This window comes from Somniosus microcephalus, chromosome 2 (assembly GCF_052327205.1).
Source record: "Somniosus microcephalus isolate GS21.2 chromosome 2, FLI_Smic_1.0, whole genome shotgun sequence".
NCBI classification, from domain to species: Eukaryota; Metazoa; Chordata; class Chondrichthyes; order Squaliformes; family Somniosidae; genus Somniosus; species Somniosus microcephalus.
In genome coordinates, this window is record NC_140988.1 from 326,102,715 (window position 1) to 326,120,353 (window position 17,639).

Here is a 17,639-nt window from a genome sequence, read left to right on the forward strand (position 1 = left end):
ATATCCCTAGCATCAAAGCTTTGACCACGCTCGATCAGCTCCGATGGATGGGTCACATTATCCGCATGCCCGGTACGAGACTCCCAAAACAAGCGCTCTACTTGGAGCTCCAACACAGCAAGAGAGCCCCAGGTGGGAAGAGGAAACGCTTCAAGGACATCCTCAAAGCCTCCTTGAAAAGGTGTAACATCCCCACCGACACCTGGGAATCCCTGGACCAAGACCGCACAAAGTGGAGGAGAAGCATCTGGGAAGGTGCCGAACATCTCGAGTCTCTTCGCCGGGAGCAAGCAGAAGCCAACCGATAACAACCTGGCCCTTAACATCAAGAAAACCAAAGAAATCATTGTGGACTTCAGGAAGTCTAAAGGCGGAAGTCACACCCCCATCCACATCAATGGGGCTGTGGTGGAAAGGGTGGACAGCTTTAAGTTCCTCGGAGTCCACATCACGGAAGACCTCTCCTGGTCCCTCAATACCTCCTCTCTGGTGAAGAAGGCCCAGCAGCGCCTATATTTCCTAAGGAGGCTGAAGGGATGTAACCTGTCACCCCTGATCCTCTCTAACTTTTACCGCTGCACAATAGAGAGCATCCTGACAAACTGTATCACAGTATGGTATGGCAGCTGTAGCTACTATGACCGGAAAGCCCTGAAGCGGGTAGTCAAAACTGCCCAACGCATTACCGGCACCCGGCTACCGACCATAGAGCACATATACCAGAAATGCTGTTTACGGAGGTCACGGTCCATCATCAAAGACCCTACCCACCCCAGCCACAGTCTGTTCGCCCTCCTGCCATCTGGGAGATGCTACAGATGCATTCGCACCCGTACGACCAGATTTAGGAACAGCTTCTTTCCCAGGGCTGTCATCCTACTGAACTCCACAAATAAACTCTAAAGCCTGCACATCTGCCAATGCACTTTATTATGGTTATGTTTATGTTAATGTATTACAAGCCAAAAGTATGTTGAATGTTCAATTGTCTTAATCTAAATGTACACTCTCGGGAGCCGCAAGCCTACATTTCGTTGTACTGCACTTGTGCACTAACAATGACAATAAAAGTTGATTTGATTTGATTTGATTGAAGAAGTGCAAGGAGCGCACGTCAACCCAAGCACCCCACCCACCCGCCCCTTCAACCACCGTCTGCCGCACCTGTGACAGAGACTGTAGGTCCCGCATTGGACTCATCAGTCACCTGAGAACTCATTTTTAATGTGGAAGCAAGTCATCCTCAGTTCCGAGGGACTGCCTAAGAGAAGAGAGATTTATTAAGTGAAGGCCTGGGGCTTGGTCAAGGCAAAGGCCCCTAGACAAACCTGGAGCTCAATTTATGAACAGGCTGAGTCAGAGGTGTCAGTTGTTGAGACTTTGATCTCTCTAAAATTTCTGTCTATCTAGATGCGAATTACGTTGCAGAGAGTACGACAACAGATGTTTGGGGATGAGGATGGAGTGACTGACAGCCAACTAACTCAAGAAATGAAGGTATTCTGAGCTGCATTCCTTGCATTTGTTTGATTTTACTTCCACTAATGGAGAGTGAATCTCTATAGTAAGTGTTGTCAACTGTAAACTATTACCAGTGGGTTAATTTTTTATACAAAACATTTTCAGCTCACCTGATCACTCGTGGGTAATTGGGCTTAGGACTGGGCCTTCAAGTCCAGCAGGGCAGGATTTTTTTCCTTTGCCAGGCTGGCTGATGGGGCAGGCTTTGTGCCTACATCCCAGCCGTATGCTAATTATTGTGGCATGCCCCCGGTGGTGTTTCCACCTGTGCCAGGGAGCGTGCCATGGTGTGGGAGAGGATAATAGTTACACCAGTGGGGCCCTGTCACTTAAAGGTGCCAGTTGCCACCTGGGTAACGGGAAGTGCAGGGCCTTGAAGCCGACTGACCAAATCTGTTGGTGGAGGAAAGTGTGTCAGTTTCCTCATAATTGACTGCATGCACTGGGGAGGATTGTTTAAATTTCAAGCCCCTTCCCTCAGCTCTAGCAACACTGGATGCCAGTAAAACACTGGTATGCAGTGCTGCTAGAGCTGATGGCAGGGGCTTGAAATTTAAAGGGTGCGTGTGCCTGTGGACTTTGCTTGAGGACACATCAGGTTTGGCTGTTAATACCCCTCAAAGTCGAATAATCTGCCATTACCCATGTTCTAGCCCTTTGGATGAAGAATGATCACTTGTTCAAGTTATTGAAGAACGAAAGAAATAACTTGCATTTATATAGCCTTTCACGACATAAGGACATCCCAAAGCGCTTCCTAGCCAACAAAGTGCTTTTGACGTCTAGTCATTGTTGTAATGGAGGGAAATAAAGGATTGCTAGCACCAGCAAGAATCAGCATTATCAGGCGAGAAAGGGGGAAGATTTTATGTGTGGAGGAAACATAGAAACATAGATGATAGGAGCAGGAGTAGGCCATTTGGCCCCTCGAGCCTGTTCCACCATTTAATGAGATCATGGCTGATCATCCAAATTCAATACCTTGCAAATGCAGTATAATGTGGATAAATGCGAGGTTATCCACTTCATGGCAAAAACAGGAAGACAAATTATTCTCTGAACGGCAATAGATTGGGAAAAGGGGAAGTGCAACGAGACCTGGGAGTCCTTGTGCACCAGTCGCTGAAGGTAAGCATGCAGGTGCAGCAGGCGGTTAAGAAGACAAATGGTATATCGGCCTTCATAGCGAGAGGATTCGAGTACAGGAGCAAGGATGTCTTGCTGCAGTTGTACAGGGCCTTGGTGAGACCACACCTTGAGTATTGTGTGCAGTTTTGGTCGCTTTATCACTTTATCTGAGGAAGGATGTTCTTGCCATGGAGGGAGTGCAGCGAAGATTCACCAGACTGATACCTGGGATGGCAGGAATGACGTATGAGGAGAGATTGGGTCGATTAGGCTTATATTCACTAGAGTTTAGAAGAATGAGAGGGGATCTCATTGAAACTTATAAAATTCTAACAGGACTAGACAGACTAGATGCAGGAAGGATGTTTCCGATGGCGGGGGAGTCCAGAACCAGGGGTCACAGTCTAAAGATAAGGGGTAAGTCATTTAGGACTGAGATGAGGAGGAATTTCTTCACCCAGAGAGTGGTGAACCTGTGGAATTCTCTACCACACAAAGCAGTTGAGGCCAATTCATTAAATATATTCAAGAAGGAGTTAGATATATTTCTTAAGGCTAAAGGGATCAAGGGATATGGGGAGAAAGCAGGGACAGGGTACTGAATTTGGATGATCAGCCATGATCTCATTAAATGGCAGATCAGGCTCGAGGGGCCGAATGGCCTACCCCTGCTCCTATCTTCTATGTTTCTATGTTTACTACAATGATATCAGAACTGAGAGGTTATACCTATCTGGAAAGAATGAACAGGCTGGGGCTCTTTTCTCTAGAAAAGAGAAGACTGAGGGGTGACTGATAGAGGTCTTTAAGATTATGAAAGGGTTTGATAGGGTAGATATAGAGAAGATGTTTCCACTTGCTTGAGAGAACAGAACTAGGGGCCATAAATATAAGATAGTCAATAATAAATCCAACAGGGAAATTTGGTGAAACTTCTTTACCCAGAGAATAGTTAGAATGTGGAACTCGCTACCACAAGGTGTAGTTGAGGTGAATAGCATAGATGCATTTAAGGGGAAGCTAGATAAACACATGAGGAGAAAGGAATAGAAGGATATGTTAATGGGGTTAGATGAAGAACGGTGGAAGGAGGCTTGTGTGGAGCATAAACACCAGCATAGACCTGTTGGGCCGAATGGCCTGTTTCTGTGCTGTAAATAATATCTAATACTATGTTTTCACACCTCTTGCAAAACTTTACATTGCATTTAGATCAGTAACTTCTAACCACAGTTATGTTGTACTTTGTTCATTGAGGCAACACAAAAATCTGTTCAAAGTTGTTAGCCTTAGCTCAGGAGGTAGCACCCTGGCCTCTGAGTCAGAAGGTTGTGGGTCCACTCCAGGGACTTGAGCACAAAATCTAGGCTGACATTCCAGTGTAGCACTGAGAACGTGCCGCACTGTCGAAGGCACTGTCTTTCAGATGAAGCATTAAACTAAGGCCTTCTCATGTAGACGTAAAAGATCCCATGGCACTAGTTTGAAGAGGAGCACGAGAGTGGCTCTCTCAACCAACACCACTAAAACAGATTATCTGGTCATTATCATATTGCTGTTTGTGGGACTTTGCTGTGACTACATTTCAAAAGTACTTCATTGGCTGTAAAGTACTTTGGGATGTCCTGCGGTTGAGAAAGGCGCTATATAAATGGGAGTCTTTCTTTTTCATTGAAACTACAATATAACTAGCCTAATTATTATATCAAAACTTTGTGTTGATGAAGTGCTTTGGAACACATTGCAGAGTGTGACTGTACAAAAACATTGTTTGACTCGCTGATTGATACCGTCTGATGAAAAGTGCACCCTGAGTGATGCATTCGTTATTTACCTAACATTGTACACTTTGTTATTATCCATCAGGAGTTTCTTTATATTGTTTCAGCACTGTGATTCTGGTAATACCACTAGCTGTTTTGGTAACAGTTGCTCAGTTATCTACTTCAGTTATTAAATAGTTTTGATAGAAATTGGAAGATTAACGAATGAGCACTTAACGCATTCACTTGAAATTCTTCCCTCTTCTATTTTAGCGGAGCCATTTAACTATTTAAAATAATTGAGTTAATACCGCTATTAAAATAGTCAAGAGAGGAATTTTGAAGAAATGTGCTGTGCTTTTGTACTTTAGTATCCCATGGCATATTTGTAAAATGATGGCTAATTGTAATGCTGCATTCTGATATTCCATGAAACAATCTAATTGCTCCAAATATATTTCCATGTACATGTAATTGTTTACATGATGTAAGATTCTTATACATCTACAAAGTTACACGGGTGTGATTGAACACTGGGAGATTCATACCTTAACTAAGATCTGAGCTTGAAGTATTCAGCCTGGTAAAATAGTTCTGAAAATTGTTGGGAGTTTAGAAGGTTTTGCACTGCTGGTTCTATGATAAAGTCAATCTATTCTTAATCCTGATTTACCTCAGTGCTCAGCCTGCTTATACTGGGAAACAATGTAGTTTCCCAATCATTGGCCTGTATACATAAGAAATATGAACATAAGAAATAGGAGCAGGAGTTGGCCATTCGGCCCTTCGAGCCTGCTCTGCCATTCAATAAAATCATGGCTGATATTCTACCTCAACTCTTATTCTGAGAATACACCATCTTCAACCGTGCACATGCAAACTCATACATATGCAGTCATTTTTCTGTTGCTCTGGTCCTATGAAATCTACCCCAAATACAAATGGGGTAGATTCCACAGAACCTTAAGGTAATATAGGCCTGCTTTTTTCTTTAAGTGGCTCCTTCAAAAACTTTCTGTTCAATCAGGTACCATTTGCATATGGATTGTCACAGAATATTCTTGTGTGACTATCTTATGCTGGGACTGTTGAGAAGGAGTCTCAGAGAAGTCATTTATATCCATCAGTGGCAGCCTCTGGGCAGCATAATTTATATTATATGTGTTGTTTTATAGGGACCATTGACAGAATCACCTGAAGTTAATGAATCTGAGCCATGTGTGGCCGAGCTCTGTTCCAAGTATCGCCAGATCCTGGAGCAGATCAAAGAAAAGGATATCCAGCTTTGTGCTATTCAATGGGAAAACCAGGAACTATCAACAAAGGTATGGAGTATTAATCATTGTGACGAAGGTTGTGTTGCAGTGGGAAGCCAAGACCACTGCAGTTCTGGAGCACATAATCTAAATTGATACTTCTGTGCAATACTGAAGGAGTGCTGCATTGTTGGAGGTGCTGTTCCATGGATGGGATGTTAAACTGAGGCCTTGTCTGCCTATTTAGGGAGTTAAAGATGTCATAGTTCTCTTACTATCATGGTCAACATTCCTCCCCTAAACAACATCACCAAAAAAACAGATTAACTTCACTACTTGTTAGAGGAATCCTTTTGTGTGAGAAATGGTTGCATGTCTGCTATACTTTAAATGTCACTATACCTGAAAGTAATTTATTGTATGTGAGACACTTCTGAGATATGATAACGTGCTAAATAAATGTAGGTCTTACATAAGAACATAAGAACATAAGACGTAGGAGCAGGAGTAGGTCATTTGACCCCTCGAGCCTGCTCCGCCATTCAATAAGATTATGGCTGTTCTGATCTTGGCCTCAACTCCACTTCCCTGCCTGCTCCCCATAACCCTTGACTCCCTTATCGTTCAAAAATCTGTCTATCTCCACCTTAAATATATTCAATGACCAGCTTCCACAGCTCTCGGTGGTAGAGAATTCCAAAGATTCACGACCCTCTGAGAGAAGAAATTCCTCCTCATATCCGATTTAAAAGGGTGCCCCCTTATTCTGAAATTATGCCCCCTAGTTCTAGATTCCCCCACCAGGGGAAACATCCTCTCTGCATCTACCCTGTCAAGCCCCTTCAGGATCTTATATGTTTCAATAAGATCCCCTCTCATTTTTCTAAACTCCAATGAGTATAGGCCCAACCTACTCAACCTTTCTTCATAAGACAACCCTTTCAACTCCAGAATCAACCTCGTGAACCTTCTTTGAACTGCCTCCAATGCAAGTATATCCTTCCTTAAATAAGGAGACCAAAACTGTACGCAGTACTCCAGGTGTGGTCTCACCAACGCCCTGTACAGTTGTAACAGGACTTCCTTACTTTTATACTTTTATATGTCTTCCTTACAAGACATTTTTATTATAACTATTTTAACGGCAATCTTATTCAAATTTGCAGTGTGCTCTTAGAAATCAATGTACTAAGTATTTGCAGTACGACTTTGTTTTGAAAGTTATGACATTAAATGCTTTGGACTCATTGCTAAGGGCCTGAAGCAGTTTCTGTCAAATTTCCATTCTTAAGTAAAGATAAAACGAAAACCATACATATTTTAAAATCTGAAATAGAAACAGTGGCCGGATTTTCCCCACTGCCGTGCGTGCGAGTTTGGAGGCGGGCCAGCAATAAATGTTGCAGAAATTGTGAGTGCGTCGGGAACCTGCCGTCATCCCGCCTCCTCGCGCATTTAACTGGGGCGCATTTGCCAGCGCTTCACGGACACGAACTGCAGAGGTGGGTGACCTAATTAAGCTCATTAAATCACTGTTGTGAGACCCTTAACAGGGATTTTAACCAGACCTTTTCATTTTTACTGGATGACCACGGGAAGCACGCAGCTCGGGAACCACGACTGTCAACCTGAGGTGGAAGCTCAGTGGCCATTGAGCGAGGTCATTAGTGCAGAGCATGGAAATCCAAATAAATACTCCCACATGACACCTGCTTACTTGCCTAAGGAAAAGGCTCTCGCTGACTCCATTTTGAGCACAGATTTAGGTGTCTAGTGTTTGCAAGCCTTTTCTGCAACCTTGGAAGCCACTCTCACCACATTGCTAGTAACTTTCACAGCATTGACAGATTGGTCCTCTGATCTCTTCTTGACCTGCCATCTATTACATCAGCATGGGTGCCACTTATACTGTCTCACCTTGGTCCTCAGAATCAGACCAAGATGAGCCCCACCAGCAGTAGCACCAGGCACACCAGCAGCAGCAGCAACAACACCACCAACCTTCTCCTCAATGACCTGATGCTGCACAGGACAGAGGGCATCAGCGCAGGGCTGCAGCGCACTGGAGACGATACCCCCAACACAGGGTATACAGGCAGAAAATGAGCTTCCTCAACATGACTGAGCAGCAGTGCCAAAGGAGGCTCAGGCTATCGCATCATGTTGTCACAGACATTTGCAGCTTGCTAGTGCAAGACCTGCAACCCAGAGGACCTGGTGGACATGCCTTACCAGTGGCTGTCAAAGTCACCACCGCCCTCAACTTCTTCGCCTCAGGCTCCTTCCAGGGATCTGCAGCAGATATTTGCGGGATCTCACAGTCGTCCGGCCACAGATGCATCACCCAGGTGACTGATGACATGTTTGACAAGTCAGCCAATTATGTCAACTTTGCCACTGATGAAGCCAGTGTTACTGAGTGGACACTTGGCTTTGCCGCTCTGGCTGGCTTCCCACGGGTGCAGGGCATCATTGACTGCACACATGTGGCCATTAGGGCACCCCATCATCACCCAGGAGTGTTTGTGAACTTCTACGAGGTGCACCCCCTGTGGCTTCAGCAGAGGTAGAGGCAGGCTGCTCACTTCCCTGCTGCGAAAGCTTTGACACTTTTAACGGATGTCCTCTGGGTTTTGGAGCCTGAGAGGGCCCCGCCAAAATTTGCTCCACCTGTGACTGTGCAGGAGCAGACTCGGCCATCGTGATCTGAGGAAGCATCTGGGGCTCTGACTGAGGGGGAGCGAGGCAACGGGGGAGAAGTGGGAGCACTTTGAGAGGAGCCCCCACTTCCCTCTCCCCTCTCACCATCATCCCTCTCATGGGCCACCTACACTTCCCTGCTAGCAAGGAGCTGGAGAGCACCTTGCTGCACAGCAGTGGGGCCATGAGGACCCAAGTCTACATTTAGATCCCCCCTTGGGAGGAGGTCTATGAGCATCTGCCATCTATTCTCCATAGCTAGCATGTGCTCATGTGAGTGGCACATCAGCTGCTCCATGCAGGTGGCCATCCTTTCCATGGAAGAGCATATCATTGCCATCTCCTGCGACATGGTGTTGGAGATGGACTCCTCCATTCTCTAGACATTTGCAGACATTGCAGTTGCAAAACCTGCCAGAGCCCTCTGCGTTTCTTGCTGCCCCTCCAGGATTACCCTCTATCTCAAATAAAAACAGAAAATGCTGGAAATACTCAGCAGGTCAGGCAGCATCTGTGGAGAGAGAAACAGAGTTAACGTTTCAGGTTGATGACCCTTCGTCAGAACTGGAAAAAGCTGGAGATGGAACAGGTTTTTAAGCAAGTGCAGGGGCAGGGAAAGGGAGGAGGGGAGGAAAGAACAAAGGGAGGGACTGTGATAGGCTGGAAGGCAGGAGAGATTAAAAGACAAAAGGGATGATGGTGCAAGGCAAAAGGAGATGGTAATGGGACAAGTTAAGAAACAAAAGATGGCTCTAGATGAAGTGTAAATGGCAATGGCAGAATGAAAGACAGCTGCCATAAATAAATGGACAAAAAAAGATAGGGGCAGAGGTTATGGTCTGAAATTGTTGAACTCTATCTTGATGACACCCGAGGCTCAGCATCTGCTTGCAGCTGAGCAGAGCTGGGAGCGTCCTGTGCCCTCCAGCGAGGAGTCTCCACTGCTGTCCCTGTCTCCACCATCTGCTCTTGCTCACTTGTAAGGTGTGAGACACCAGGTGACAACACTACTCCATCTTGCATAGGACCCACCGAGGTGTACGTATCTGCGCTGGTGCTGGATGTGCTTGGGTCTGCTTGGGGGGTGGCCAGAGGGTGGGTGGGGGGAGGCACTTGATGGACCTGTGGGAGAGTAAAGAGATGATTTAGAAATGTTATATTAAAAATGGGTAATGATACCATTATGCACATTGTAGTGTATGTAACCTGTACTACCTTAAGAGGATACCTTAAGGTGATGGACTACTTTTTAACGGCTCCTGTACATTGTAGTACCGGTGGTGACCACACCGGTATATAAACCCTGCGGACCAAAGTGTACCTCAGTTCTGCCCTGACCCTCAATCACTAAAGACCTGTTTACTTACTTCTGTAGTCTGTGTCCTGTTATTCAGTATAACTGCACTTGTAAACACAGACTCAACAGTGGCGACGAGTCTGATCGTACCTAGCGGCAGTTTTGCATCCAAGGAAGCTTCGTCCTCAGAAACGGGTGTCAAAAAAGGGCATCTGCCCTCAACATCCTGCTGAGCACTGCATCGCACGGGAGGCCATCGGGAACCCGGGTTGGTTTTCTGGCCACGAAGTCCAACATCAGCAACAGGCAGTGATCATCCCTTCTACGACAGCGGCGGGTAAGCCCGATCGAGCAGCATGGGGCGCTGCAGAGATACAGCAAAGGCCACTGGAATTCAGCACCAATGAAATGGCATTGGACGCAGTAAAGTGCTATCGTTGCGGAAGGACAACGCATGACCAGAACCAGTGCTGGTTCAAAGACAAAGAATGCAGGCAATGTGGCAAACTTGGTCACATAGCGAGAGTATGCTGGTCAGGAAAGAAGACCAGCAGCAAAAAGTCACCGCAGGAGAAGTACAAAAAAGTACACAAGGTGACAGAGAACAGTTCGGATGAACAGAAGACGGATTCAGATTCCAGCAGTAAGGAACTGGGTTGTCTGAAAATACATAATGTGGGTAACACAGCAGACCACCAAACTATTTGGGTCATGCTCCGGATAGCAGGAGTTCAAGTGAAGATGGAATTGGACACAGGGCCGGCATTAACGGTCATGAATAAGCAAGATTACAAAAGGTTATTCTTGCACATTCCCCTGAGGGATACGGAGATTGTATTGAAAACATACACGGGGCAAATAGTATACCCCAAAGGAAAGATAGAAGTAAATGTGGTCTACAATGATAAAGAAAGTCAGAAAATGGACTTGTATGTGTTACCTGATGGAGGTCCGCCACTACTGGGACGGGAATGGATCCGGAGAATAAATTTGGACTGGCATTCCATACAAGCACTGACTGTGGATGCCTGTAAGGAGGACGACGTCAAACCTAAACGACTGCCCAAAATCTTAGACAATGCTAAGGAGGTGTTCCATCAGGGACTTGGAACACTGAAAGGAATTACGGCAACCATCAAGGTTGAAGAACATGCAAACCCAAAATTTTTCAAAGCCAGACCAGTGCCTTATGCGATACGACCTGCTGTGGAAGCAGAGCTGGAAGGGCTAGAATGTTCAGGGGTACTGTCCAAGGTGGACTGGAGCGAATGGGCTACACCCATTGTTCCTGTCATGAAGCGTTCGTTGAGCAACAAGCCGGGGGAACCTGGGAAGGTTCGCATCTGTGGCGATTTCAAGATCACTGTTAATCCAGTTCTTCACACGGTGCAATATCCACTTCCGCGGATTGAAGATATCTTCGCTTCGCTGTCTGGCGGGAAGCACTTCACCAAGATAGACCTGGCGCAGGCGTACCTACAGATGGAAGTTGATGAAGCGTCACGACAGTATCTCACGATCAACACACATAAGGGCTTATATCGGTATAATAGGCTGGTTTTTGGAGTGGCATCGGCTCCAGCGATTTGGCAAAGGGCCATGGAGCAGGTATTGCAGGGAATCCCAGGCACACAATGCTACCTGGATGACATCCTGATTACAGGAGATAACGATAATGATCACCTCGCGAATTTGGAGCGGGTGCTCATCAGATTGAAAGAATATGGGCTAAGAGCTAATCGCCAGAAATGCGAGTTCTTTCAAAAGCGAATCTCGTACTGCGGCCACGTCATTGACCAGGAGGGGCTCCATAAGTCACCTGACAAGATCGAAGCTGTTGTCAAAGCTCCAGCACCGGAAAATGTATCCCAGTTGAGGTCGTTCCTCGGGTTGGTTAACTATTATCACAAGTTTCTTCCAAATTTATCCACAGTGTTACACCCGCTAAACACTCTTTTGCAAACAGGAATACCATGGAAGTGGAGCGATGATTGTAAGCGGGCTTTTCAAAAGAGCAAGGCACTGATCACCTCTAAGGAAGTGTTGGCTCACTTTAACCCAACGCTGCCTATTCGCTTAGCTTGTGATGCTTCTCCATATGGTATCGGGGCAGTGCTCTCACATAAGTTTCCAGATGGCTCGGAAAGGCCAGTCGCTTTCGCATCCAGCTCATTGACCTCCGCTGAGCGCAACTATGCTCAGATAGATAGGGAGGCTCTCAGCCTCGTGTGGGGAGTTAAGAAATTTAACCATTACCTGCAAGGCCAAAAGTTTACGCTGCTGACAGATCACCAGCCGTTGGTTTCCATTTTCAACCCTAAGAAGGGTGTTCCGGTAATGACGGCGCAGAGGCTTCAGAGATGGTCCCTTTTCCTATGAGCACATCAATATGATATTGAATTCAAAGGTACAAAGCAACATGGAAATGCTGATGGGCTGTCGCACCTGCCACTACCTACAGCGGAAGAGGCACCGGCAGTTGACCCTGTCGAGATATTTCACTCAACCATCATCGAATGCTTACCAGTCACCAATGCGGGTATTGAGAGAGAGACCCGAAATGACCCGACACTGTCTCGGGTCTACGACTTGACAGTGAAGGGATGGCCAGCACATGGCAAACCATTGTTACCAGCATTCTCAGCCAGATGAGAACAGCTGTCCGTATGTCAAGGAACATTGATGTATGGAACAAGGGTGATTATTCCTCCTAAATTAAGGGAGAGATTTCTAAAAGAATTGCACGAAGGTCATCTGGGGGGTGTCAAGATGAAAAGCCTTGCTAGGGCTTATGTGTGGTGGCCAGGTATCGACAAACAAATAGAGGATCTGACTAAAAGCTGCTCAGGGTGCCAAAAAGTTCAGAACGCACCTCCAATTGCACCGCTGCATCCGTGGGAATGGCCTTCAGCCCCATGGCAACGTGTGCATATCGACTTTGCAGGTCCATTCATGGATTCCATGTTTTTGATAGCAGTAGACGCACATTCTAAATGGCCAGAAGTGATTAAGATGTCGACCACTACCTCTGAGAAGACGATTGCAGTTCTAAGAACCATATTTGCAAGGAATGGATTGCCGGAGCAAATATGTTCAGACAACGGACCACAGTTCGTGTCAGAAGAATTCCAGAAATTCATGAAAAAGAATGGGGTGAAACACTATACATCTGCCCCATATCATCCGGCTACAAATGGGTTGGCCGAGAGATTTGTACAGACGTTCAAAAAGGCGATAAAGGCCATGAGTGAAGATCATATTCCACTACAACACAAGGTGGACAATTTCCTAATGGCGTATCGAAACACCATGCATGCAGTGACAAATCAAAGCCCTGCCATAATGTTCTATAACAGAAGGTTGCGGTCCCGGTTGGATTTGTTAAAACCCAATGTGCGACGGGAAGTCGAAAACAAGCAATTCCAGCATGTAAATAAAAAGGCCACTCGTAGTTTTGAAATAGGACAACCAGTGTTGGCCAGGGACTATAGGGATGATAAATGGCAACCTGGGACAATTCGTGCACGACAGGGACCCTTGATGTACACGGTAGACGTTGGAGAGAACGTAATACGATGTCATGCTGACCAACTTGTGGAATCGAGAACAAGGGTCGACCCTGTGGTGTATGTAACTTGTTCCACCTTAAGAGAACTTAAACCTGTTCCACCTTAAGAGATGTACTACTTTCTCTGGCTGCTGTATACGGTAATACCGGTGGTGACCACACCGGTATATAAGTGCTGTGTAGTAATTTGCTGGGTAGTTCAGCCCTGTCCTTCGACTAGTAAAGACCTGTTAAAGTTATTCTTGTGGTCTGTGTGCAGTGATTCATATTAACCATAACTGGAACACACAGACTTAACAGACCCCATGTCTATGGCAGAGACACCAGTTGAAGAACTTATTGAGCCTGTAGCATCTACCTCAGACTCGAACGTATTGGATGATGTTGAATCCATAGGAGATCAAGTGGATGAGTCACCCCAGCAACGGGAACCAGAGATCCCTGAAAGGCGTTATCCGGGCCGGATCAGGAGGCCTCCTCAGAGACTGAATCTTTGAACAGTTCTTGTGTGTAAATTGTATATATGTTATCCATGTAGTGTATTAATTGGGGGTGTCCACTGTTAAGCTAAAAGGGGAGGAATTGTAGTGTATGTAACCTGTACTACCTTAAGAGGATACCTTAAGGTGATGGACTACTTTTTAACGGCTCCTGTACATTGTAGTACCAGTGGTGACCACACCGGTATATAAACCCTGCGGAGCAAAGTGTACCTCAGTTCCGCCCTGACCCTCAATCACTAAAGACCTGTTTACTTACTTCTGTAGTCTGTGTCCTGTTATTCAGTATAACTGCACTTGTAAACACAGACTCAACACACACGATGAACATTCACTGGCTGCTGACATCAGTCACTATATGAGTGACTGCTGTATACCATGTGGCTGAATGAGATGTAATTCTCTCACCAGGTTGCTGAGCGGTCCCCCTCTCGCCAGCAGCTCAGCAACTCTTGAGACCTCCAGGGGCACCTCCTCTGCTGCAGTTAAAGTACTGAAGGATGGAGGGCCACCTCCGGTTCTCTGCCTCTCCCTGTTGTTGTGTCGAAGTTTCGACTGTTCAATAAGACTCTGTGAAACAAAGTGATCGTCAAAGGCAGACTTTATTAACTACTTGCTAGCAAGGGGAGCTTCACGTAGGCAAAGGCTATCGTGACTTCTCCGAATACATGGACAAAAACACCTCTTTTTATACACAAAGATCAAAACCTTTTATCACATGGTATGGTATTGAGACACAACTAAATAACATTAAGGAAGAGATGAGTAAGAAATGTTTATGGTCAACAAGAAGATGACTAAAGGGTCAGCAGAGCCTCGGTGTCTTAAGATAAGGTTAGCCCATAGATAATCAAAAGTCATGATGCAGGAATACCTTTAGATAAAGTTAATTAATTTTATACAATGGAGACGGTTTGTCTCTCACTTTGGTTCTGGACATTCATACGAATGTTTACAGTACATGTCCTTTGGTTTATCATGCTTTTGTTCTGTTAAGCTTATCTTGTTTATGGAACTGTCTAGCCTGCAAGCTACAAAGGAGTCACATCCTCTTCCTTAAACCGTTTCCTAATATGGGCCTGCCCGTTTCCCCTTATGTTATACTGTGTAAAGCCATTTTGGCCTGTTGAAACAGTTCCAGACTCCATTTTAATATAAGAGAGTATGTGTGCTTATTTTATACTAATATGTGTGGATATATATATCTATGCTGATGCACTTCTACATTCCCCCATTTTGTCCTTCCTAGGACAATATAGCCCACATTAATTCTTTCAGTCCCTTTTGTCGGTCCTCGTTTCTTTCGGGGTTCTTCGTTATCTCTCTGACAGCTTACGCATACCATCTCGATGATTACATACAGCGTAAACAATAATTTCATCGTTTCAAGTCCCTTTTTTTTTAAATGTCCCCGTCTGGTGCCTTCTTACAATGGGATGCGTGTATCCAAGTCGGTCTTTCCTTGATTTTAACAGCTGTGTTTGTTGTCAGGAGTACTTGGTATGGCCCTTCAAAGCGTGGCTGTAATCTGTTCTTTCTTTTGAAGACCTTTACGTATACGTTATCTCCTGGTTCCAAGTTATGGCACCTTCCTTCCGCTGGTTTTGTTTGCGCCTCTTTAACCTGCTGGTGAAAGCTGGAAATACATCTCGTTAATGCAATACAATAATTTAACATGTTCTCATCCATTTTATGGATGTCCATTTGCTTAACCGTAAGTGGCGCTGAAAATGGCAGTCTTAGGGGTCGTCCCATAACAATCTCATGTGGCGAAAGTCCGGTTGTCCTGTTAGTTGCTGCTCGCATTATCATCAATGCTAGGGGTAATAGTTCGACCCATTTAAGTCCAGTTTCATTGCAAAGTTTAGAAAGTTTATTCTTCAGTACCCCGTTGTACCTTTCTACTAATCCTGCAGATTGCGGGTGGTAGCTGCAGTGAAAATGTTGGTTGACCTGTAAAGCTTTACATAATTCCTTTATAATGGTTCCAGTAAAGTGTGATCCGTTGTCGCATGAAAGTTGCGTAGGTATTCCAAACCTCGGTATAACTTCTTTCAGTAAGCATTTCGCAACCGTTACGGCATCATTTTTCTTACATGGAAAAGCTTCCACCCATCTTGAAAACATGTCTATGATTACTAATACATATTTGAATCCGAGACATACAGGTAGTTCAATAAAATCCATTTGCAAATTTTCAAAAGGGCCTGATGGATTTGGGTGGGAGGCAGCCTGTACTTTCTCTGTCTTGCCTGGATTCATTTCCTGGCAAATGGTGCACCTTTCACTAATTTGTTTTACAACTGTCGTAATTCCTGGTGCATACCATGTTTGATTAATATAGTCTGCCATCCCCCCTTTGCCCGCATGCGTGAACATGTGAACGCATCGGGCAATCCATGGAATTAAAGATTTAGGAGCCACCATACGGCCATCCTGGTGAACCCATACCCCTTCGGGTGTTTTAAAACAGAAATCCCTTGCCCAACCTAACACTTCGTCCGAATCAGCCTGTGACTGGAAGGCTAAAACATCTTTAATCGAAGGTGGGTCATTATCTGATTTTTGCTGACGCAGTGCAAAGACTGATACTTGCAGCCCTGTATTGGACAGAGCTGCTGATTTAGCAGCTTTGTCTGCCCGATCGTTACCCAATGATATCTGATCCTGACTACCTGTGTGAGCCTGACATTTTATAACTGAAATTCTAGCGGGACACATCAAAGCTTTCAGAAGATTATTAATTTGTTCTGCATTCTTAATGGTTGATCCTGAAGAGGTTAGGAATCCCCTTAATTTCCAAATCTGTCCGTAGTCATGAGCGACTCCAAAGGCGTACCTGGAATCAGTGTAGATGTTAACTGATTGGCCTGTTGCTAGTATACACGCTCTTGTAAGGGCAAATAGTTCTGCTTGTTGTGCTGAAAAGGACTGAGGTAGTGAGTGTGCTTCTATAGTTGTGTGGTCGTCTGATATGGCGTATCCAGCTTTAGGTGATCCCATCTCATCTCTAAGAGCCGACCCGTCTACATAGTATGTCAGGTCGCTGTTAGGAATGGGAGTCTCTGTTAGGTCTGCCCGAGGCTTGGTCACTAATTGGGTGACTGTTTCACAGCAATGTGGGATTCCATCTTCTTCTGTGGGTAACAATGTGGCAGGATTGAGAACTGAACATCTCTGAATTACGAGGTTGGGGTTAGATAGTAATTCAACCTCATATTTACTGCTGCGGGCTGACGTCAGATGTTGGGTTGCACATTTCGTCAATAGTACTTCAACTGAATGTGGCACAAACAAAACAGTTCGATGATTAAGCGTAATACTCTGAGCTTGGTGTGCAGCATAATAAGCGGCTGCCAAAATTGGCAAGCATCCAGGCAGACTACGTGCTACTGGGTCTAACTGAGTACTAAAATAGGCTAAAGGTCTTTGTTTATCTCCATGGGTTTGAGTCAAAACGGACTGGGCGAATCCTGCTTTATTATGCACAAAAAGATTGAACTGTTTCTGATAGTCTGGTAGCCCCAATGCTGCAGCTGACAACAGGGCTTGTTTTATGTTTTCAAAGGCGTCCTTTGCCTTTTGATTCCAAACGAGAGGATCTTCCTGTAGTGGCATAGAGATATCTAGCAATGGTCGGACCAGATCCGAATATCCCGTAATCCATTGTCGACAGTATCCTGTTATGCCAAGAAAATGTTTCAGCTGTTGTTTAGTGGCGGGCAATGGTGCTTGGTAAATTGCTTTTACCCTGCTCTGTGTCAGACAGCGACTATCTCCACGGAGCTCATGTCCCAAATACTGCACTTTCTCTGATACAAACTGCATCTTGGACCGTGATATTTTATGTCCCTTTGCGGCCAAGGCGTGCAGCATAATAAGCGAGTCGGTTTGACATGACTGTTT

The 17,639-nt window shown here is 45.3% G+C and overlaps 1 protein-coding gene across 2 annotated transcripts in view; it reads left to right on the forward strand.

Moving 5' to 3' along the window:
* The window catches only part of LOC147123563 (coiled-coil domain-containing protein 68-like), a 151,668-nt gene that overhangs the window by 27,746 nt on the left and 106,283 nt on the right, over positions 1-17,639 (forward strand). For both annotated transcript variants that reach the window (XM_085974677.1, XM_085974685.1), the window contains exons 3-4: positions 1,411-1,497; positions 5,588-5,737. In XM_085974677.1, coding sequence (XP_085830803.1) covers positions 1,411-1,497; positions 5,588-5,737 — 237 coding nt within the window. The remainder of the gene's footprint in view (positions 1-1,410; positions 1,498-5,587; positions 5,738-17,639) is intronic.